Source organism: Maniola hyperantus, chromosome 10, assembly GCF_902806685.2.
Source record: "Maniola hyperantus chromosome 10, iAphHyp1.2, whole genome shotgun sequence".
In the NCBI taxonomy this organism is placed as follows: Eukaryota; Metazoa; Arthropoda; class Insecta; order Lepidoptera; family Nymphalidae; genus Maniola; species Maniola hyperantus.
In genome coordinates, this window is record NC_048545.1 from 3,885,347 (window position 1) to 3,909,212 (window position 23,866).

At 38.4% G+C, this 23,866-nt stretch overlaps 1 protein-coding gene across 2 annotated transcripts in view; it reads right to left on the minus strand.

The window, feature by feature from the left end:
• LOC117985725 (NADP-dependent malic enzyme-like) overlaps positions 1 to 23,866 on the minus strand; it is a 31,900-nt gene that overhangs the window by 2,541 nt on the left and 5,493 nt on the right. Inside the window, exons 1-11 of one of the 2 annotated variants that reach the window (XM_034972494.2) lie at positions 22,178 to 22,459; positions 20,337 to 20,547; positions 7,773 to 7,931; positions 6,588 to 6,769; positions 5,244 to 5,404; positions 4,353 to 4,557; positions 3,720 to 3,846; positions 2,753 to 2,978; positions 2,190 to 2,332; positions 1,432 to 1,605; positions 523 to 646 (exon numbers count right to left, since the gene is read on the minus strand). In XM_034972494.2, coding sequence (XP_034828385.1) covers positions 523 to 646; positions 1,432 to 1,605; positions 2,190 to 2,332; positions 2,753 to 2,978; positions 3,720 to 3,846; positions 4,353 to 4,557; positions 5,244 to 5,404; positions 6,588 to 6,769; positions 7,773 to 7,931; positions 20,337 to 20,547; positions 22,178 to 22,266 — 1,801 coding nt within the window. In that variant the 5' untranslated portion in view covers positions 22,267 to 22,459. Of the gene's footprint in view, positions 1 to 522; positions 647 to 1,431; positions 1,606 to 2,189; positions 2,333 to 2,752; positions 2,979 to 3,719; positions 3,847 to 4,352; positions 4,558 to 5,243; positions 5,405 to 6,587; positions 6,770 to 7,772; positions 7,932 to 20,336; positions 20,548 to 22,177; positions 22,460 to 23,866 lie in introns of those variants that run through there. The other variant, XM_034972495.2, reaches the window with a different exon arrangement.

The window sequence follows — 23,866 nt, forward strand, 5'->3', positions numbered from 1 at the left end:
TGTAAAATCTCATTACCAAGCAAACAGTTCCTGAATAGGGTAAAACTTTAAAATAAACTGGCTTATGCTCGCGACTTCGTCCGCGTGGACTACACAAATATCAAACCCCTATTTCACCCCCTTAGGGGTTAAATTTTCATAAATCCTTTCTTAGCGGATGCCTACGTCATAATAGCTATCTGCATGCCAAGTTTCAGTCCAATCCGTCCAGTATTTTGAGCTGTGCGTTGATAGATCAGTCAGTCAGTCACCTTTTTCTTTTATATTTAAAACTAGCTTATGCTCGCGACTTCGTCCGCGTGGACTACAAAATTTCAAACCCTATTTCACCCCCTTAGGAGTTGAATTTTCAAAAATCCTTTCTTAGCGGATGCCTACATCATAATAGCTATCTGCATTCCAAATTTCAGACGGATCCGTCCAGTAGTTTGAGCTGTGCGTTGACAGATCAGTCAGTCAGTCACCTTTTTCTTTTATATATTTAAAATAAATGAGAAAAAAAGGGAAGAATGAAATTTATACCAGTTTTGTATGCCTGTTCGACGACCCTCTTGGCGATTTTAACTGAGCACTCCTGAATATCTTCGAGAGGTGGGTACAAGCTTCCTTGGTCGAGATTCTCCTGGGACACGATGTCTGCGAGAGCCTGAAAATATCTTACAATTTTATTTCATTTACTGTTTAATTAAAATCCAGAGAACACATGTGGTGGTCTCCATTTGCGATAAATTTAAGTTGCCTTTTTTACCCGAGTATGGCAAAGTCAAAAGGAAGGGTTATGATTGTAGCAGTCTATGTATGTATATACGTCATAGACTGCTACAATCATAACCTTTAAATGAGCTAGCTAGCTTGAAACTTTATCACTTGCAGTTTGCACATGATATAAGCCTCGAACACTAATTTCTTGGTACTCTGAAACACCTAGCAAAAAGATGGCGGCCTCAATAACCTGCTGTTTGGCGGTCATTTTAAATATAAATGAAAAAGAACGCGAAAGGTAAATGCTTCCATCTAACAACGCTAGCTTTCCGATTAATGGTAAAGAGAAAGACACAACTTCGCAGTCATGATGTCAACCAATGCATGTATGCAAATGCAACTTACACCGCACACGCCATAAACCTTCAAGTAGCTCGTGAGGCATTGCACTGAGGTATCCTCAGCATGTCTTTTCCCCACAGACCACCACCTATAGACGCCTAATAGCTGGACACCCCCGATCGCCAAGCTTAGGCAGTTGCTTAGCATAAAAGTGAACCCATGCCCGTTCGGTACGCTCATTAAGCACATTGTCTTGATTTCATGACTTTTGAGTCCACCAATTCCAACGAAGCATTCTCCCCTGTCTCCCGCCAACATTTTACGCGTATTGTATATGCGTACTCTTGAGGTTGAATTCTCTGTGCTTCCCTTCCAACTGAGACTCACCTCAGCAGCGAGCAACATGAAGTCCTCAGAGATGTCCACGAGTCCGGCGCAGAGTATGCCGAGCGCCAGTCCGGGGAAGATGTACGCGTTGTTGCCCTGTCCGGGTCTCAGCACGCGACCGTCCTTTGTGCGGTAATCGGGGAACGGCGAGCCGGACGCGAAGATCGCGCGTTCCTAAACACAAAATCATATTTTAGACAATACTTAATTACTAATCAGCCATTTCTCGCGCTAAAATGGTCACCGGTACCAATGTAAGAAAACACCGATCTATTCAAGACTGGTATCTTGCTAGAACCACGATCTTCACGAAAGACAGGAAAGAGAAAATGACTAATCTATAATTAGTTCAATCCGTGACCTTGCATTGATGACGGCGACTTGGATTTTTATATCAACTTCCATAATACTTATCGTGAGTTAATGAAGAGTCATTTGGTGCCATATTGTTCATCATAGCCTCCTTAGAATCAATCAAATCAAAAGATATTCGTGACAGAAAGTCTGCAGCACGCTCAAAAGCGACAAAATGCCGACTTTGCTTTTACAGCCGCTCAACTTAAATGGGATGTGTAATTTAGCTGGTTGACGTGTTTTATTTTCTCGCTAACTGGTCATAAGTGATCCTTATTATAGCATGACAGAGAATCGACGAACGGAACGGAGTTATTAAAATCCTTACTAACACTTCAGATGCGAATCGCGCCTTTCCAGAGAAGTATGAAAGCTGAAAGGAGAATAATGTCAAAAACTCTTACGTCAGTGTTGGAGTAAGCCTCCTCGGCGGTGCACTCGGCCTTGCTGGTGGGGTTGGACAGCGCGAAGATGACTGGTCTGTCGTTGTTTTCGCCCATCGCACGCAGGATCTCCGGCGTGAATGCACCGCGGATTGCCGCTGCACCTGTAGGAGACATTCGCATTATTACACCCTTTAAATCCGCATTAGCAACCTTGCTACCTGATAGGCAGTAAAATATGAGTGTTGACCCCTAAAGAAGAGCAGCTTTTACAAACCATACTACCTTCAACTAATTTACTAAAAGTCCTTGGACGCTATTGCACCCAGAGAAGATCAATTTGACTGAGTTTGTTAGCTTCAACCAACAACTTCGTGCTAAGGCCAATGGTGGTGGACTGTCATGTGGATCATAATAGAATAAACAAATTAAACTGTCTGTCTATGACAACGGAGTGAAGCGAATAACTACCTATTCAGCAAAAATCAATCATATTAGCAGTAAGTAAACGTTTTAAAGTGAGTCCTCCTCGGGATAGTGATGTTTACCGTCCTCGATTGTAAAAAAAACTAATAAACACTTACCAATAAGTACAGAAGGCTTGGCGACATTGACAACTTCGGCAAGGGTGCGGATAGGAGGACAGTCCTTTGCGAACTTCTCCTTATGTTCATTGAGTCCACCCTCCGGCCTGTTCTTCACAATGAGGCCCTTGGAATCCACCATCCAGATGCGAGCACGGGCTTCTGGCTCTGGTGTGCCTTCAGCCTTCATCGCCATCACGCACAGTTCCGCGATACCCAGAGATGCCTAGAACGAAACAAAGTCTAATCATCTAACATTGTAGCTTTTCTTTCAAGTTACGACACGGCCATACTGATGGAATAATTTTGTAATGAAATAGATATAAGTCCGTGACAGGTTGACATGGCAATCGGGGTATGAGGCTGGGGGACGCCTTGCACACCCGCACGCCATCCGCACTTGCCCGTACCGGGTTAGCGCGGGGGCTGTGCAGGTGTGCGGGGCGTCCCCACCCCGATTGTCATCTCAACCGGCATTCCGAACCAGTGGTAAATTAAACTAGTTGACGATTCAAAAGCACTTGTAAAAGTTTACTTGAGTAAAAATATATTCTATTCTATTCTAACCATTCGCGTACATCTGGATACGTACATCAGACCTACCTATACCTTGTTTACCTTGGAGTTACCTTGGAGTAGCCTGATCAGTGTTGAAATAATAAAGCGAATATTCATCGAGAATAAATCATCAGTAAATGATTTATCTTCTCCCGTATTCGCTGGATTGAAAGTGAAAATAAGTCGATAGTGATACTGTAATCTGTCGATGAGATCGAGTTTAAGAAACGGTGTTATTTGTCTGAAAGACCATAAATGTCATAATAATAACAACGTTACTATAAGTCGCGGCACGTAAGTCTAGCGCTGAACGTGGTCCCCTAAACGTGGAGGGGATAGCTGGGACGCTCTGAATTGTAGGTATTCTTATTATATAACTAACTCATCCAAGGTTATTGTCAAGTCTTACCTCTCCCGCTCCTTGGAAAACTATGACGTTGTCGGACAACCTCTTGCCGGTGACGCGCAGACTGGCCAGTAGCCCGGCCACGGCCACTGACGCTGTGCCCTGGATGTCGTCGTTGAAGGTGCAATACCTACGATAAAACCAAACCAACTGTAAACACCGAAAGTAGGTAACATAAGAGGAATGAAAATGTTTTAGGAACACTACAAAAAGAAAAACTGTTTTTTTTCAAAAATATGCCTAGGCAGGTTATCTTTAAAATTGAGTGAAAATGACAGTGCGTTTTTGCGCCCGAGTTTTTGTCAGAATTTTTAATGCGCCGTAAAGTCCGCCATCGACTACAATGTGGTCATTGCGTCACAACAACTCAGCAGTATGTACCTACCGTATTTCCTGCTTCTACAGTGCAGTCAAGTAATTTAGCGTTTCGGTGCGATATCGCTTCCATCTTAGCTTCAATCATCACTTACCACCGGGTGAGTTCGCAGTAAAGAGTTAACTAGTGAGTTTGTAAATAAAAAAGCTCCAGACGAATTTTATCAATTTAGTGGACAAATGAAATCACAATCAATGGCCAATATTTATAGGTCCATTGTCAATGGCTGACTTGTCATCGAACAAAAAAGCAATACTCACTTGCCACGGTACTTCTCCAGCAGCCTGAAGGCGTTAGCGTTGGCGAAGTCCTCAAACTGGATGAGGCAGTTCTGTCCGAAGCGGCGCACCACGGCCTGCATGAACTCGTCGATGAACTCGTCGTAGGCCTCGCCGCGGACGCGTCGCTGACGGAGCCCGATGTACAGCGGGTCGTCCAGCATCGTCTGACTGTTGGTGCCCACGTCTGACAACAGAAAACAATAAGTCAACATCAAAATCAGCTGAGCTTTGTGCCGTGGAGTTGTTGTACAGCGCTGACAGACGTCTAGGAGGATACCGACAAACCGTTTCCTTACGGTATTTAGAGCAGGTTACGATTCGGAATTAAATTTACCTGCCTGAGTTATCTCTCTGCTTATTAATGAACGGGGTTTTGGTGAGCAAAAAATGGCGCTATAACCATCAGATTTATTTCAAAATAACTTTAAAAAATATTTACTGTAGTAAATAGCACAGAGGCTGGTGCATCGAGCAGCAGATTGGTGCATCCAGCCTAGTCCTGCAATCCACCGGGACGCCTGCTCAACGTGCTCATTGTGGACATAATTCTTCCCATAAGTATTTGGTAAAATACAATAGCATCGATAGTCTCCAGTACTCCTACAATTTGCATACACGGTAGCGGAATTTGCTGGATGAGGAAAGCTAAGAACAAGGTGTGGTAGCGTTCTTTGGGAAAGTCCAATGTTCAGCAGCGATCCTCGGAGGATGATAATATGATGTACATTTATCTGAATAATATTATACTCACGGAGTACGCAGCATAGTGTAGAACGTCAGCATGCCCACTTGGGGATGTCTATCCCACAAGCGCCTAGGTCACCCACCTCCCGTCACGGTGTGGCACTAGTGACAAGCTGTGGTACTCACCGAGTGTGATGGGCAGGCACTGGTGCGGCTTGATGCCCGCCAGCGCGGTGTAGAGCGCCAGCTTGCCCACGGGGATGCCCATCCCGCAGGCGCCCAAGTCGCCCAGGCCGAGGATGCGCTCACCGTCCGTCACCACGATGGCTCGCACGTCTGTTTCCGGCCTGCAGACAAAATGTTTTAAGAATGATCACCAAGGGCATAGATTATAACTGCTATAAAACAGAGACCTAGGGCATTGCTTGGAGAGTCACTTTTGCCTTTTGCATAGATAATCAATATGTGACACATGATTTTAATTATGTTCTCTTATGAGGAAGAATCTATACCCCGTACCTCCGTTTATTATTTCCTAGATAATATCTGTAGCTACTGCATACCTACGTTTATACGCCATAAAACATCCAAAATGTTTAAAAATAAACTATATCAAAATGCCACGCCCATCAACATAATAATCTAAAGGATTAAGTTCTCAAGTTTTTTCCTTCATTAGGTAGGCACATTAGAAGAATACAATAAAAAGTACCTCCATAGGTACAATTAACTGAATACGTAGGTACGTAAGTTAGGTACAAATGACATCTCGTGCGCTGACAGCAAAAAATAAGGAATTGCAAAATAAGTAACTTGCGATCATCATAAAGATGTATGTAGTATGTACCTATACGTGCCTATAGCCTACCTTCTTAATGATATTACCTATTATAATATAATATAGAATATAATTATAATACCTATTATAATATAATAGGTAATATAATTATAGGAGTATCTCCTATAGGTATTATACTTACCTATTCATGATAACGTAAATAAGAACAAGTAATGCTGGTTAAAATAAAAGAAAGACATAAGGAATTACACCCAATACATTATTCACAAACGATACTATGAGGCAAGAGTAAATATTATGTTCCTTGCTATGAGGTCTCATAGTGCGCTCGAACACACAGGGTACAGAAAACCTATTCATAAACAACACTTCAGCGTCGAACGACAATGCGTTGACTAAAATGAGCGCACAGCTAAAGTAGCTCGCTAGCTATTTTACGCTACGCATAGCATAGGTTGCTTTGCAACACAAATGAGCTATGCGTCCGCATAGCAGAGTCATATAAACACAGAAAACCAACAGACGTGGGTATTTACCCACAAGTGGTAGAATAGATCCATCTTGTTTTCTGAGCTAGTGACTTACCGAATAAGAAAATTGTCAGCGGATCTCACTACTAAAAGGAAACGTGACCTCTTGGACTGAGTCTGAGCAATGTTATCCTATGTAGTTGCGATGTTCAAGAATACACTGCTTAGGTACCTACAGTCAAGCAACCCATAAAAACTAACCAGTTCTTGAGGATGTCGTAAACGTGTCCCTTGTCGTTGATGGTAATGAACAGGCCGCGCGGGCGTCGGTACACCAGCCCGTATTTCTGGCAGGCCAGGCCGACGGTCGGCGTGTACACTATTGGCATCATTTCTGCCACGTTTTCACTCACGAAGCGGTAGAATAGGTGCTCGTTACGGTCCTGGAAATAAAAGTATAGGTTGAGTGTTTAGAATAGATAGATTTTCACTACTGGAAACTGTCTTTAGTAGGGATTTGGTAGCCTGTGAATGTCCACTATTGGACATAGGCCTTCCCTAATGAGCGCCACCACACCCAGTCCTCAGCCTTCCTCATTCAGCCACTTCCTGCCAGCCTTTTTATATCGTCGGTCCGTCGTCGTCATTGTATAGGACTTTTAACGGCCATAGCCTCTACGACAAGCATTAATTAGCAATTGTATTGATTTACTATTTAGGTTATATTATTTATCTTATCGTGTTATTTTAAAAGGCATATTATTAGATATTATCGGACATCTCTACAGCAAATCAGTAAACATCTTTGAAACGCTTACAATATCGCCCGCAATCTGTATCCATACTAACATTACAAATGCGAAAGTGTGTCTGTCTGCTAGCTTTTCACGGTCGAACAGTTTAGCAGATTTTAATGAAATTTGGTACAGAGTTAGCTTACCTTCCGGGGAAGGACATAGGCTACATTTTACTTTTTTCTCTGGAAAATTAAAAAGTTCCCACGGGATTTTTAAAAAACCTAAATCCACGCGGATGAAGTCGCGGGATCATCTAGTAGTTAATTATTTATAACTGTCCACATGTTTATAAGAATTTAAAAATATTTTGTAGAACAAGTAGTTGTTGTTGCGATGCCCTTGATTTATTTGAAAAGTGATGTGCGAAGATCTAATGCGAGGAATTTGTTGGAGACCCTTGAGTATGAATCACTTCATTTTCATCTCGGTGAACCCTGACGTCAGTCGATTGACGATGATGTTGATGACGGGTTTTTTAATTCATAGACTAGCGCTTGGCTGCAATCGGTCTGGTGGAAAGCCTAACATAGAGCGCACTTGTCTAGACGATGCCTATTCACTCTTGACTTGGTACCAATATTAAAATTGGATAGGGAAATTTAAAGGTTATAAAATTAGGTAGGTACGTAAAATTGAAGGTTATACTCACAAGCAGTCCCATGAGGTAGATGTATTTGTTGAGCGGGTCTTCGTAGCGGTCGATGGACAGCTTGCACAGCTGCGCCTGCTCCTGCTGGCTCTTCACCCTGGGGGGCAGCAGTCCGTGGATGCCCATCGCCTGCCGCTCCTCGATGGTGAACGCCATGCCCTGGGGACAAAGATTTTTTTTCAAATATTAACCATATTTATCATGAAATCATGATTAATTCCTCTTTTCCCCTCCGACTAAGCGAAAGCTTGTGCTAGGTCGAGTGGGTACGACAGTAGTGCAGCGGGTCGAGTTTGAACGCGCCGACCTTTCGGACCTTCCCAGGAATCCCAGGGATGTAAGCTAACTCTGTACCAAATTTCATCAAAATCAGTTAAACTGTTGGGCCGTGAAAAGCTAGCAGACAGACAGACACACTTTCGCATTTATAATGTTAGTATGGATGGTTGGATTTACAAAATATTCTGTTACATAGGCTACTTTTTATCCCGGAAAATCAAAGAGTTCTCACGGGATTTTCAAAAACCTAAATCCACGCGGACGTAGTCGCGGGCATCATCTAGTTGGAATATATTTTCACCCAGCCAGAAATGGGTCGGTTGCGGAAAGCCCACGTCAATAGGTCTAATAGTTTAAGTATGTATTCAGGTAGACGGAAAGTTTTACAAAATTAATATTGATCCAACCACGGAATACTACTAGTAATATACCTACCAATATCTAGTACTGGTTCGTCAATTGAAAAATGGACGTCACTAAAATCAATATAACGATAAACAATGCTGTTTAGAGCATCGTTTGAGTCACAATGAAAACGGAAACTATATCCACATGAGTACCTACCTATTAGTCTCTATCATCCACAGTCGACACAAACTTAGGTTATAGGTATATTTACTGGCCATTGCCCTGAATATCGCGGACGTACTAATGGAAATATTTGATTCAACACTAAAGTGGTGGATACTATGGTCATTTGAAGCAATTCAACATGTTAGCAAAGAGCTGGTACACATTCGAGACACAGCTATGACGCGAAGCGTGTATATTATTGTCAACTTATAACTTAGTAAGTATTTAAAAAAAATAGCGCTGTTCACATGAGTGAGATAAATCGGTAATGCGGTAAATTTATCGGCAATTCGGCAACGTTACGCATGTTAGCAGGACCTAACACCTACCTACTAACTGCAGTGCTACTGCTTTTTTTGGTAGAACGCTGATTAAATTATGGCGCTGAAACGTGGACACTGACAGTTGGCCTTGTCAACAAATTCAAAGTCGCTCAGCGGGCTATATTGGGTATCTCTCTAAGGGACAAAATCCGTAACGAGGATATCCGTAGGAGAACCAGAGTGACCGACATAGCCCAACGAATTAGCCAGCTGAAGTGGCAGTGGGCAGGCCACGTCTGCCGCAGAAACGATCGCCGATGGGGCAGACGTGTTCTGGAGTGGAGACCGCGTATCAGCAAGCGCAGTGTGGGACGACCTCCAACCCGCTGGACTGACGACCTTAAGAAGATAGGGGGAAGTGGGTGGATGAGGAAGGCGGAAGATCGTGTGTGGTGGCGTGCTCTTGGGAAGGCCTATGTCCAGCAGTGGACCCAACAGGCTGATTGATTGATTTACAAAGATATTTTATTTAATTAACAAAGATAAAATTGACAACGACGACGGCAAAACAAGAAAGATTGTTGGATGCTTGACTTTGGAAAAACTTTGGATGCGCTCAAGGACTACCAACTTGAAGTCTTCAAGCTAATAATTCTTAAATAGAGTAGGTACTTATCTACCTATGTAATGTCCTTAAAAAAAATGCTGGCTTATCATCAAGGAAAATAATAAGACATAATCTCACGCGTCGTACGAGGTATCGTCAGCTGATATAATAATATATTAACCACAACTGCAGAGAATCATTGGCTTCTTATACCTATTACCTACCTGTTTTGTTTTCCGTATTAAGTATTTGAACCCAAGTACCTATCTACTCCACACATCATTTGTATTTCCATCACGGAGGGTATACACCCTCCGTGATGGAAATACAAATCATTACATAACATGCTTGATTGACGCATTAGCTACAAGCTATTAATAAATAACATTGTAGGATTTATCATGATGACATGAACTGTACCATTATTTTTTACTAGCTGATGCCCGCGACTTCGTCTACGTGGGATTATGTTTTAAAAAATACCGTGGGAACTCTTTGATTTTCCGGGATAAAATTAGCCTATGTCACTCTCCAGGTCTTTATCTATACACATGCAAAAAATTACGCAAATCCGTTGCACCGTTGCGACGTGATTGAAGGACAATCCAACAAACAAACACACTTTCGCATTTATAATAAGAAGTACTGATAGATAGATAGGTAGGTAACGCTCTTGACTGCAGATCTGCCCGTTTGAGTTTTGAAAAAACCTAATGAATCACAAAAGTAGAAAAATTCAGAAAGACACATAATATTATATAACAAATTATTTAGTTTTTACAACGGCGTTCCTAAAGTTCTGATACGAGTACAACGAAAGATTTGAAAATCGCGGACGCACCTAATTTGTATCTGAGAGCGAGAGTTCTTTCTGCAGTTGGGTTTTTGTTACAAAAACAATTAGGTACCTGAGTACCTATTTACTTAGAAACAGTTATTTCAAAATGTAAAGTTACCAGTTGCTAAAATTCTTATCACCTAGTGGAATTTCAAACAAAATCTCCATCCGTCCGGACGGTGCGGATGCAATGATAATCTAAATATATAAAAGGAAAAGGTGACTGACTGACTGACTGAGTGACTGACTGACTGATCTATCAACGCACAGCTCAAACTACTGGACGGATCGGGCTGAAATTTGGCATGCAGGTAGCTAATATGACGTAGGGATCCGCTAAGAAAGGATTTTTGAAAATTCAACCCCTAAGGGGGTGAAATACGGGTTTGAAATTTTTGTAGTCCACGCGGACGAAGTCGCGAGCATAAGCTAGTACTCAATAATTACTAATTATACATTACAATATCGAACGGTTTTTATGTAACAAGTAAGTAGGTAGGTATAATTACGGACACCGTAATACATACGTAATTTGGAATTAATCGGGGTCGGAGGCGTGGCAGTGACGTGAGTCGTGAGCGTAAGTAACGGACTTTACTCCACGTACCTACATACCTACCTATTTAGCAGATTTTTATCGAACACGTTCAAAGATACAATAAGTACAACATTAGCCGATGGCGGCGACTCTTCCGTGTGGATTGAAGTTTTCAAAAATCCCGATTTTTCCGTGATGAAAAGTAGCATAGGCCACCTAGGATGCAAGCTACATCTGTACCAAATACTTAAATGATGCCCGTCACTTCGTCCAGGTGGATTTAGGTTTTTAAAAATCTCATGGGAACTCTTTGATTTTCCGGAACAAAAAGTAGGTAGCCTATGTCCGTCCTTGGGATGTGAGTTATCTCTGTACCAAATTTCAATATCAGTTAAACGGACGGGCTGTGAAAAGCTAGCCGACAGACATATACTTACACACTTTTGCAAAAATATTAGTATGGATTGCAGTTACAAACGTGCATTATTTATCAGTTTAGGTACGAGTACCTACTTAGGTAATTTATACCTATTACTAATCCATATTTCATACTAATATTATAAATGAGAAATTGTGTCTGTCTGTCTGTCTATCATATGTCTGTCTGCTAGCCTTTACCCCAGTAAAAAATTGAATTGCAATTATATATAATAATATGTACATATTCTAATTAGATTTTTTTGCAATACAAAAATACAACAACTGCACAATACAATATTACAAACAAACCCGTGAATCGTGGGCTGCCAAGCTGTCAGGAATACAGTAGAGCTCGCGCCGAGGTGTCAGCTGCCACCAGTCTCTCTCCATGCTTGGTTCTACCCTCGCCAACACGTCATTTAGATACGGCTGTTATTATTCAACACTTTCACACTTCAAATTACGAGTTTTTTTTTGTGTTTTTACCAAAACATTATCGTTAGTTTTCACTTAGTTGTCTATTTATTGTATTGGTACAATTTCCTAACTGCTAAAATTCTCAATAAATGTTTTTTCGTATTTTCCGCTCTTGCCAAACTAGATGAAGGTTTATATACATTTTATATACTTATATATATTTATACATGTAGGTAGGTTAAACATGTTGCTAAGGTAATCATAAGTTGTCACGATATAAATTACAGAACTGAATTGTATGAATTAGTGTAAGATCCAATTATTCTATATTCATAGCACGACTCACGATTGACTCTCTGAAGATGTCTCTACGTCGTCGTCTATCTTATTTTTAGTAGCACGGTCAATGGTCATGTCCATGAGGCATGAGGCATTAAAAAGATTCGGGTATTGTCCCGCGTCTTGAAAGAATAATCCAGAAAAATTGAGATATAGCACGATATCTGACAATATAAAAACCTTTTTATGTCAACTAGATACCAATAATGTCTATAATACATAGTAACTATTTTCCAGAGAACCTGCTATAACTTAGTTTTTTCAGACAGATTTATTGACTTGCGATAGTGTTTCTATATTATTTTCTTTACAACAGAATAATTTTCCTATATTTCCTTTGAAAAGAATTCAAAATCAGTCAGGTCAGGAGTCAGGACGTTCTATCTCGTATATATAGCCAATTCCAGCAGTTTTCCATTATATGAGCTCAAACAAAAGCCCTCTGACCTCCGTAATTGTCAACACTTTTATGGGAGTAATTTCAGATTTAACGTGGGAAATATCTACGCTAGACTTTTACGATTGCAATCTATCAACTAAAGTACCTATCTAGTACGAGCCTTGGTTATGTCTTAAGTATAATGAATTTATTATAAATTGCAGCCGGAAGGTCTGCGTTGACGATCGATACAAATAATATCATTCTAGGTATCCTTTGTAAAGCAAGTCTCTACGCGTCCGGCGTCCTCCCCTTAATCACAAAATACGTAATTTAGCTATGGTGGTTTATGATATCATCTGATTTATGATGAAATGATCATTAAAACAGAATATGGTAGCAGTTAGATATTATATTTTATTAACTTAGCTGCCGAAAAAAGTTTCATATACCCTACTAGGTACAACGTGCTATGAGACAGGTAGCAAGTGTATAAATCAGTTGTAGATACTTTTTCTAACTAGAACAAATGAGCGGTTTTTTTTCATCTAGGTATTAATTTTTCGTTATGAGCAAAATATTCATGGCTACAATTTCTTTTATTGCTATGTGGAAAAAAGCAGATACAGACTAGAGTGACATCAGTAGACCCCTCTCACTCACGATACAATTGCACAGACGATTTATATGACACATAAGATCAAGGAGTGCGGAAAGATTACGTTTTCGGCATTGGACGTCTATAGGTAAATTAAGGCGATGAAGGCGTATAAAAATCACTACCGATATTTGCGAATGTGTTTGTTTGCTCCTTTTTCCTTCAATCACGTCGCAACGGAGCAACGAATTGACGTGATTTTTACATGGGTCTAGTTAAAGAATATTATGTCCTATGGAAAATCAAAGAGTACCCACGGGATTTTTAAAAAGTCGCGGTCATCAGTTCAGCTAGTAGGTAAGTGTATAAATGAAATGAATTTATTTAGGACAGCATGTGCCACTTATGATATGTCAAGACTGCCACCGTGCACCAGTTCGGAAGGAAGAAAAAACATTTATCGTAACAACCTTCGTCAAGTTGTGTGAATTATGATTGCCAACACGCCCCGGGCGGGGCGGGCGGAATAAGTCGGGCATGGCACGGCTCTGCAACTTTGCTCCACATACTTAAGTACATATCGAGATATTAAGGTTAAACCGTTTTGAGGTCACGTCGAGAAGGCATTTAATCAAATCAAAGTTCCTAGTGGCATTAAAAGCAAGGATGTATAATAACTAACTAGCAAAATGCCTACACGATACAAATTTAAGAGCTAAACTTAATTACATTCAATCGACTTTTGTTTTAACATCCTGCCAATGTTCTGCCGGGATCAGTAATTTTCTACTTAATTTTTTTTATTTTTCTGAAAAACAAACTTGAATGTCTCCATGCTTTTAGAAAATTCCGAAAATTACCCATCGCTAATATAATATGTTACCGTGCGTGTTAGTTTTTAATGCGTAAAATACGTAATTTTACGCATTAAAAACTAATAAATCACAGGTAATAATAGGTAGGACATTGGTTAATCAGTTTTATTTTACCATGACATCTAATTCACATGACATTGACCATAAAATGTAGTGGAATGAGTCAAGATTCAAGATCATGAACGCTTTAACGGCAAGTTAGACTGGTGTCGACGAAAGTGGGCCACTAGGTAGATATGCCTACTTCACAGCTATATGCGGAATGGCGTAACACAGCTAATAAATGATGAAATACGACGTAAAGTCAGTAGAGTTGGTGGTAAGTAAAGCGTGTAGTAGCAAATCCGGTCGTTTTACTCTAGTTTTCTTTCAACAATGACGAAACCGTGTGAAATTTACGAAAAAAGCATAGGTATAAAAAGTAACCTTCTACACAAAACTTTTAAGGCATACATGTAGGCTCCCTCACGATGTTTGCCTTCGCCGTCAATCAAGTGATATTTAATTGCTTAAAACACATATACTTAACTCCGAAAAGTTAGAGGTGCGTGCCCCGGCCCGGGATCGAACCGCTGACCTCTTAAATAGGTGGCGGCCTTCTTAACCACTAGGCTATAACGGCTAAAAAAATAAGCATAATGTATAAAATACAATATTTCTAGCTAAACGTCACAACAATCCGGAAAGGTTTTCCCATAGTTAGTACGGACGCATTTAAATAATCTGTCCTAAAAAAGTCGTCGATTAAACAAATGTCCTTCAACAATTGTAGCCAATTTATGTTTCGCAATCAGCGTGAAGGATTACCTACCACTTTAACTAATTGACTAGTTAGACTGCCTACATAGGTACATACCTAATATTCAAGTAATTAAGTCGTCAGTTTGGGGGATACTAAACAATCAAACTAACAGGTAAGCCTCAAATAAATCCTCAACTCAAACGAGGAAATATAATTCCTCTTGCGATTATTTAACAATAGTACTTATATAAAGAAACAATATATTATACTGAATGCAAGTAGAATATATTCTATATATTTGTATATTTAAAACCGTTATATAAGTGCCTACTTAGTGCCAGTATACTGTAGTAGTAGTAGTAGTGTAGTAGTATGATCTACCTGTTTAATACAAAGCAAGGTAACCGCAATGGGTTAGGTTAGGTTAGGATCTAGGTTACGATCTAAGATTAACAATTAGTTCAAGTTACATATTATATACCTGCAAGGTGGACTGATTATAAGGTGATGATAATATTGTACCTGTATATATATATACACACATGATAGATAGCTATTCACGATAGAACTAATAGGAAGCTATTCACGATTTATTAGATCGTTAAATTATAATAAACATTTGCGAGGATTTAAAAATATAAAAAAATACCTAGGTAGTTTATATAAAGCCAACAAAATAAGGATTACAATGAACTAAGTATAAAAAACAACAAATTATAAGAACAATAAAATATTGAGGTAGGTTATATGAAAATTGCATTTCTAAAAATAGATGGATACATTTGAGAAGGTAAAGAGCAGGTTTTATCATTTATCAATATTATCAATTTGATAAAATCATAAATCAAATCATTTTTATCTCGCACTTAAATGCACAATTCAAAGAGATAAAATGTAAAATAAATAAGTTAACATTTATTATGAGATTTATATTATGGAATGTAAAAACATTTAAGACTTTCACTAAAAACCGACAAAAACAAGCAGCAATAAAACAAAGTTACTCAGTAAACATATTAAGCACGTGTTAACTGATATTTGTAATCGGTGGTGTTAATTTAAATTTGTGTTTCTAGGTTTTTCATTACGTGATGATTACGCTTTTACTTAATTTTCATGAGGTGTTTTTTGGGTAAACTCGAGTAAACAAACCGTAACTATCCGTCTAATATTTTACCTACAGTTACGCTACGAAGCTCCTCCTCATAATGAACATATTTTATAGGAATATTCACTAGACTAAAACAAAAATAAACGTTTAGAAAGTTTAGAAATCTTTAAAGAGTTCAGGAACTTATTTACATTTGATTTTTGATAATTTTTGAACGTTAATACTTAGTTCATGATTTTTTTCCAGCGGATTGATAGCAACACGGCAAAGGGCTACCATTAAACTACCTATTTCATAGAGGAATTTGAACAAAGAATAGTGTTATCTAGTTTCCATAGTGACGTTACTGGAGAGTGCCAAAGCGATGTTGTCGTGTGTTGATCACGAGGCGTCACTAGCCGCTATCACGCGATAATTGTTCATCACATCTGCCCTTTTTCAATTACGGAATTCAATCAAAAAGATCTAATCGATAAAAAATACAATAAAAGGTAGGTACCACTTAGGTATCAACAACATTAAGTACCTACCTACTTAATTGAAATGAATGTCAAAAAAACCACTACTGGTTCGACCATCTTTTTTTATTCTAACCACGACAGAGTACCTATTTACCAACTCATTCATTTTTAGGCTGAATACCTACGTATCTTTTAATGTTTAGATTCAATAAAAAATATCAAAAAATAGTCAGGGATAAGGACGTTCTTTACGTTTCAACACGAGTCCGTGCATGAACTGAGTAAACTCGAAACAAAATTGGTTTTCGTCACAAAACGTTCATATACCTACCTACTTATCAAATAAACATTTTCTTTACGTGTCTTGCATTTTCAGTTCTTCCCAAATGTCCATTTTAACTTGCGTGCGAATCGAAGCGCGAAAGCCGTGAAAACCACATCAATGCGACGTGGGCGCGAAAATCCGTCCACACTGATTTCGCACCATACACGGGCTTTTACCAGTTTTATTTACGCCGTGATTCGCACAGTGAAGTGAGTGAAGAACTGGCAATGTGATTGCGAATAAGCTTTAGGAAGTGACGCGTAAAATTTTCACTCGTTCCGAAACACTTTGTATATATTTTACTTTACAGAAGCATTTTCTTTGTTACGAGATTCTTGTTGAATGTTTCAAGCGATTTATTTGCGCTACAAATATTTGAATAATAAGATTCTTCTGAAGGCGTCTTATTTTTTTATTTTCTAAGAATATACCTACTTAACTGGGTCCAAACTTCGATCCCGGGCACGCGCCTCTAACTTTTCGGAGTTATGTGCGTGTTAAGAAATTAAATATCACTCTTTTAGCGTTTAAACTACCGTGAGTGATTTCCATCATAAATAATATCTGTCCCGGCTGTACTCACGTGTTTAGGTGAGTCCCTTGAAAATGGACCCCGGATGGGTTCGAAACTAGTCGGGCTAACGTCGACTAAACACGTGAGTACAGCCGGGACAGATATTATTTATAATAATAATAAATATCACTCGCTTGAACAGTGAAGGAAAACATCGTGAGGAAACCTGCATGCCTGAGAGTTCCCCATAGTGTTCTCAAAGGTGTGTGAAGTCTGCCAATCCGTATTTGGCCAGCGTGGTAGACTATCGCCAAACCCTTCTCATACTAAGTGGAGACTCGTACTCTGTAGAGAGCCGGCTATGGGTTGATCACACAGATGAGAGAAACTATTCTCTCATCTGTGGTTGATCATAGGCTTGTTGTTTGATATCCTTTCCACTCAAAGTAAAAAGTAGATAATATGATAAAAATAAGAAAAAATTATAGATAGAATAGATTTATTTGCATGATTACGACAAGGAATAATGCAAGGGTAGGCTTTGATTTGAACGTGCGACCTTTCATGTTTCAGTCCGTTTCCTGGCTACTGAACTACAACATTGACCATACGGAAATCAAAGTCACTAGACTCCTTTAAAACTGCAGTGAAGAATCATTATCTTACAAATTGAAGACGACAATCATATTTGTTTCTCCTTAAGTACGATTATAGAGTATATATTAGTCTATTTTATTAGTATATTGGTATTATACATATTATTTAATGCATGTATTAGTGGTTTACATATTAGTATGTATCAGTTATTTGAATGTATGTTTATTAGTATATTACACACCACCTGCAGTTTTTTTAATTAATTAATTAGTTTTTTTAATTATCAGTAATTTTCCTTATACTTTCCAATCTTTAAGGTTGTAGAGATCGCTAATTAGCGATAAGGCCGCCTTTTGTATCTTCCTTCTGTCTGTGTTTTTTATTCTTTAATGTAATCCTTCTTGTAGTTGTGCAAATAAAGTGTATTTATTACTAATCTCTTCTCTTCATCTCAACACACAGCATGTTCTGTGATCTTGAATTTGAATTTGAAAACTAAGAGACGTAGTAGGTACCTGTAGTAGTGTAGTAGGTTCTCTAATCTATACCTATGTAGCTAATGTACCTAGGTAACGTAACATAATACATAACAGTTGCCATTGAACGACAATCACTGTGCGAACAAATAGTGTAATGTAGCTATATTTATCATATAAGTATCTGCCTACCTATCTTCTACCTACCAGACACTTATTATATCTAAAAACCTTATTCATAAGTCTAGGAAATAAGCTAGTTTTGCAATTATACATAAATACCTATAACCTACCTAATGCTAAAATTTCTGTTTTAAGTAAGTACCTACCTAAATATTCCAAAAATCGACAAAAAAATCAAATTATGCTCTCCAACAAAACATTCCAAGGGCTTTTACAACCCTGTGAATCGGCTCGGTGTTATTCAAATTGCACTCCCTATAAGCCCTATAGTACCTACCTATAGTGAAACTTGAAAGCTCAGAGGCGACGATTCACATATCACAATGAGTGCCGCCGCTCTATGCTTGCCGAAGGGTTGGAACAACAATACCTACTGTAGATTGGTTATTATCGATTTTATTATGTACTAGGTGATGTCCGCGACTTCGTCCGCGTGGATTTAGGTTTTTCAAAAATCCCGTGGGAACTCTTTGATTTTCCGGGATAAAAAGTACTCTCCAGGTCTTTATCTATACCCATGCAAAAAATCACGTCAATCCGTTGCACCGTTGCGACGTGATTGAAGGACAAACCAACAAACAAACACACTTTCGCATTTATAATAAGGGAACTGATTTTTCTCTAAGATTGAATTAATGTGATTAGTTAGACGAACTAATCATTCGACTGTGTAATCATGTGATTTAAATTTTTAAGAGCGATGAATCGAACCTTTGAAGAAAACCAATTAGGTAAATAGGTAAGTACTTAGGTATACTTATAAGCTCGATAGATTGGAATGGTAAAACGTAATCAAGGACGATAGAAAACATTTTCTTATTTTATGAGTCTTATACCTTAATTCCTTATTTTTTTCATTTAATTAAGTAACTATCAATTAGGTACAAAATAATCAAAATCTTCGAATTTTTCTTTCTGCATTTTCTTTTTAGACATAAACCCACCGCATTATTATCGCAAGAAAACCCCTATCTTATGTGATTAATGGAAAGGAGACCCTCAGCAATGAGGAAATACGACAAATAAAGGGGGGGAGAGACATTTTCTTAACAGGTTTGAATACGAATAGGTAGAAAAAATACAATCATAATTGTAATTCTCAAAATTAGCAAGTTTGCAAGAAAGAAAAACACGTAATTTCAAACGCAAAGTGATGTTGCGTTGTGCAAGAGGTTTTGTTGACGTTGTGTGTTGACACTGAAAACTGAATCCCGCAAACTGGCGAACTTTGATCACTGCTATTAATTCATAACAAACTTCCTTTCTGTGTCATACTATTATGAACGAAAGTATTTCTTACGACTGGTATGTAGATATGATCTACATAAGTAGGTACTATAAAACTGATGTGTTGACGTTATAATTTACTAGCTTTTGCCCGCGACTTCATTCGCGTGATATAACTTGTAGCCCTAAAGATTTTTATCGTACTCGGGGATAAAGTGGTGCTATCCTACTCGGGGATAAAGTGGCATTCTATCAATGAAAGCAATTTTTGACATCGGATGAGTAGTTTTGGAGATTACCCCTACATCCAAACTTACAAACTTTACCTCTTTACAATAGTGTGAATGAATTTAAATAAAATCCTTATTAAGAATTTTTAAATGAGCTTGCTTACAATCTCTGCAAACTCATGCAAATTACAGAAATCCAAACCCTAACAAAGTGAATTTAGGTACTTACTAGATAAATCTAATTAAAATAACATGAACATCTCATTCAGATCATCTATTTGAAATTCCAAGGCTTATTTATTTTGAAATCCTCAATAGTTAACCCCGATTACACTTTGGAAGCTACTATGACACAAACAAACATGCGTCAAACACAACGCTATTGTTTTTGAGTTGTGTTTATAAAAAGTGAATGGAACCTTAAGTGATAGTTTATGAAACAGCTGAGTTGAACATTTCCGTATAGCCATGACCTAACCAAATGCAATGATACAGCTATGAACTACGAACTAGTATGCATAGGTAATACTAGTGTGTTCACAACTTTATCAGAAGTGGGTTTAAAATCTTACCTTGTTAAGTCCCGGGTGCTTCAGGCGATCCAGCCCGGACAGCTTGCTGTTGGACTGGCCATCCCCGGAGCCCCAAACACCGATGCGATCACGTTCCATGTCGTACGTACACGTTAGTCCACTGACAGCGAGCGACTGTTTGCAGGAAGCGAACGGCGCGCCACTTTTGTTTCTTGACGCGGGGGGCGCTGGACTCATTGCGGTTTCACTCCTGGGAAAACAGGAAAATTTTCAGCGATTACGCTGTAGCGAATCGCGTGCGTGCGGTTGCGGCCGCCCGATAACAGATGGCGTTGGGCCTTGAACTCTTTTAATATCTAAGTATGAATTCTATTATCTCTGATAAACAATTAATTAAAAAATTTAACATGAATATAATTGTGGAGTTGTAGGGATAAAATTGTGGTTGATAAAATAATAATTGTGGTTTACAAAAAAATATTGTGTACATTAGTAGAGTTCATTAAACTATAGATAGCGTAAAATGATTTCAGAGTTGATAAACATGTGATAAATATAGACCAAGCAACATCTTTTTTTTTTAAATTTTACTTAAAATAGGTATATTGACTAGAATGGAAAATTTATATTACATAGTTGTATTTACCCTTGAACTCTACCAAGTCCGATACTCTGCTAATAAGTACCTACTTAGAATAACATTGTTATTTACCTACAAAAATAAAATATAAATTAGTTACTCTAAGATTGCTATCTTTATACTTTTGATTGTGATGAGTGGCTACATATTACCTAAATTTTAGCTAACAAAATATTATTATTTAACTAACTACCTAAGTGCCAAGACAGCTTGTCTGTCCTATAATAATTATAGGACGAAGTACCTACTTATCCAATTATAAGCTGACTGCAAAGTTGTGGTATGGATGCGGTTATTGTGCAGTTGACACAACTGCCGATCGACTGCGCAGTTTACGAACAGTGCAATTTAGTGCAGTGTAGGTACGTGTACTAGAATAACACGCTAACTACACGCGGAGTTTACAGTCCTAGTACCTATTTTGAAAGTTAGTAGGTTTAATTACCACAGTTTAGTATTGAAGATGACAGCATTTAGAGCGGCTATGAAATCTGTTGAAAATCAATATTTTTACTATAAGCACTATTTAAGGTTGCCTTAACGTCACCCGGGCTATCCCGCATCGGTTTAACGCGGAGGCTGTGCGGGTGTAGGTACGGGGCGCCTCCAACCCGATTGCCATATTGACCTGGCGTACTTTAGATATATTATTAATTAATATCTACCTATATGGAAATTTCATACCTACAATAGGTATATTATCATGCATTCGATCACAAGGTCATTTAATGACAATAAAATTGAGTTATTTTAGATAATATTATGTATTTTCAACCACCATCAATGCACATTGCGGCAGAGTCGAAGCGACGACGAAAGAGCGTCGCATCTTTCCTAAAATTTCAATGTAAACTGAACTTTCACAATACTCAATAGCATTAACTTTGTCTACTAAGGGCCAATTTCACCAACATAGAGTACATTTTATACCCAGGATAAAGTCGTAAGTTTGAATAGTAATATACCGCCGATTTTAAAGGTAATTATACTTAATAGGTACTTAATTAGTGATTAATAGAAATGTATGAGTCAACTCTATCATGCCCTCAAATTAGTCCGAGCCCTACCGACTCTCCATCAATATGACTTGAGATGAGCTTATAAAGCTTTGTATTCTTAAGGGTTCTTATTTTTACCAAATGCGCGACAAAAGAATGGGTAGAGCAAATATTATTATCAGTAAAATCTCCATCATAAACTAAAAGTACCTAACTAAAGAAATAAACCCAATAAAACTTACGACTTATTCCTGGATAGGTCACTCGCGCCATTCAACTGACGTTTGTCAAATTGACCGTTGGATTTGACTTTGCGGGATAAGAATTCCATTTTCGAAAAAACGAGATCAAATATATCACAGAGGAGTTTCTATAGGATGTTAAGTAAAACCTTTTCTTATAAACTTTATGTTATTTTATTTAAAAGGTCTAAACAAGGTCTAAACTTGGTCTAAAGATGGAATAAGATGAACGGTCTGAGTGTCAGGCAGAGCTCGCGCTCTCTAAATGACGACTGAAGGTCGGTGTGGAGATGATCTTGTTAAATACATCGCGCAATTTGCAATTATCAATTAGGCAAATCAAAGTAAATACTTGATTCCGTACTTTAAGGTTGCGGTCAGTCGTGTAGCGATGCTATGCGAAACTTTCTTTATTCATAGCATTGTTGCCTACTTTAATAACTTATATACCATTACACACACACAAGTGTTAGCAATGTGTTATGTGCATGCTATGATTTAGCCTCTGTGATTCCTTTTCCCCCAACATCCTAAGTTTAGATGAGCTGTTATAAGATTGTTAGTCGTAACATGAGTTATGAGTGTATATTTCTGAAGTGAGAGGAATACCACGACTCGATCTCGCGGATCTAGCTATGATTAACCGTAAATCGACACGACATGGATAGAATTTACTCTTCCTTCGATATTCAAATCAATTGTAAGTTGAAACAATATTCTTATCTAGAACGTCATGATAATAACAGTCGATCGAAATCAATTAAGTGTTAGTTAGTGTGTGTGTTATCAATTAAGAAGTTAAGTTTGTCTGCGCTCAGAGATTTTTCAATGAAAAAAATAATGTTATTTGCAGCAAGTTTATCATGAATTAAGGAACTATACTGTAGCATACAGGCAAATAATACGTACAAACTTACATACATACCAACACATATAATACATTCAAGACACTATTGTCGTCTCGAGTCTCACCCCACGCAGTATGCGTGGGAAGGGAATCGTATCAGTACGATTACCTTCAGTCGCGTCAGCGGGAGTCGTGCTCAGTGCTCAGACCGCCGCAGAGTAAAGACGTGGAGTGAGAGGGTCGAGCCGATATTTATACACCACGATCAAATACACATACATGAGTCACCACATATACTATAGTTATTTTATATCTTCGCACCCGCACTACAACAAATACTTAACGCATTTGACCACTACCGCGACCTGTTATATCACGCGGGTAGATTCCTACCTACTTACTCAACGCATACATACAGATACATTTTACTTTTTAATGTTGACAAGTTTATGTTTGTATTGATTGAATTGCAAAACCGCACCGGAAAGCTAACGATTCAAAAGTCAAACGATTTATTCAAAATAGGTAATAAATTACTCTTTTTGATGGTCAGATGTTGGATTTCTAAGATATAGTGGTGATAATTATTACGCAAACTTAAAACTAAAGCTACGAGGGTTCCAAACGCGCCCAGGCCTGAGAAGAGCCCACAAGAAACTCAGCCGGGTATTCTTTTTATTATCACCACTTTACAAAATTATTGAAACTTATTAGAACTATCTCACAAGCCGTTAAGCAACTCACTCCCAAGCTTGCTTATCATTTAAATAATCCTTTACATTGTAATAGGATTTTTCAATTAGTTTACGTTTTATGAAAACTTTGAACTTGTTGAGAGACAT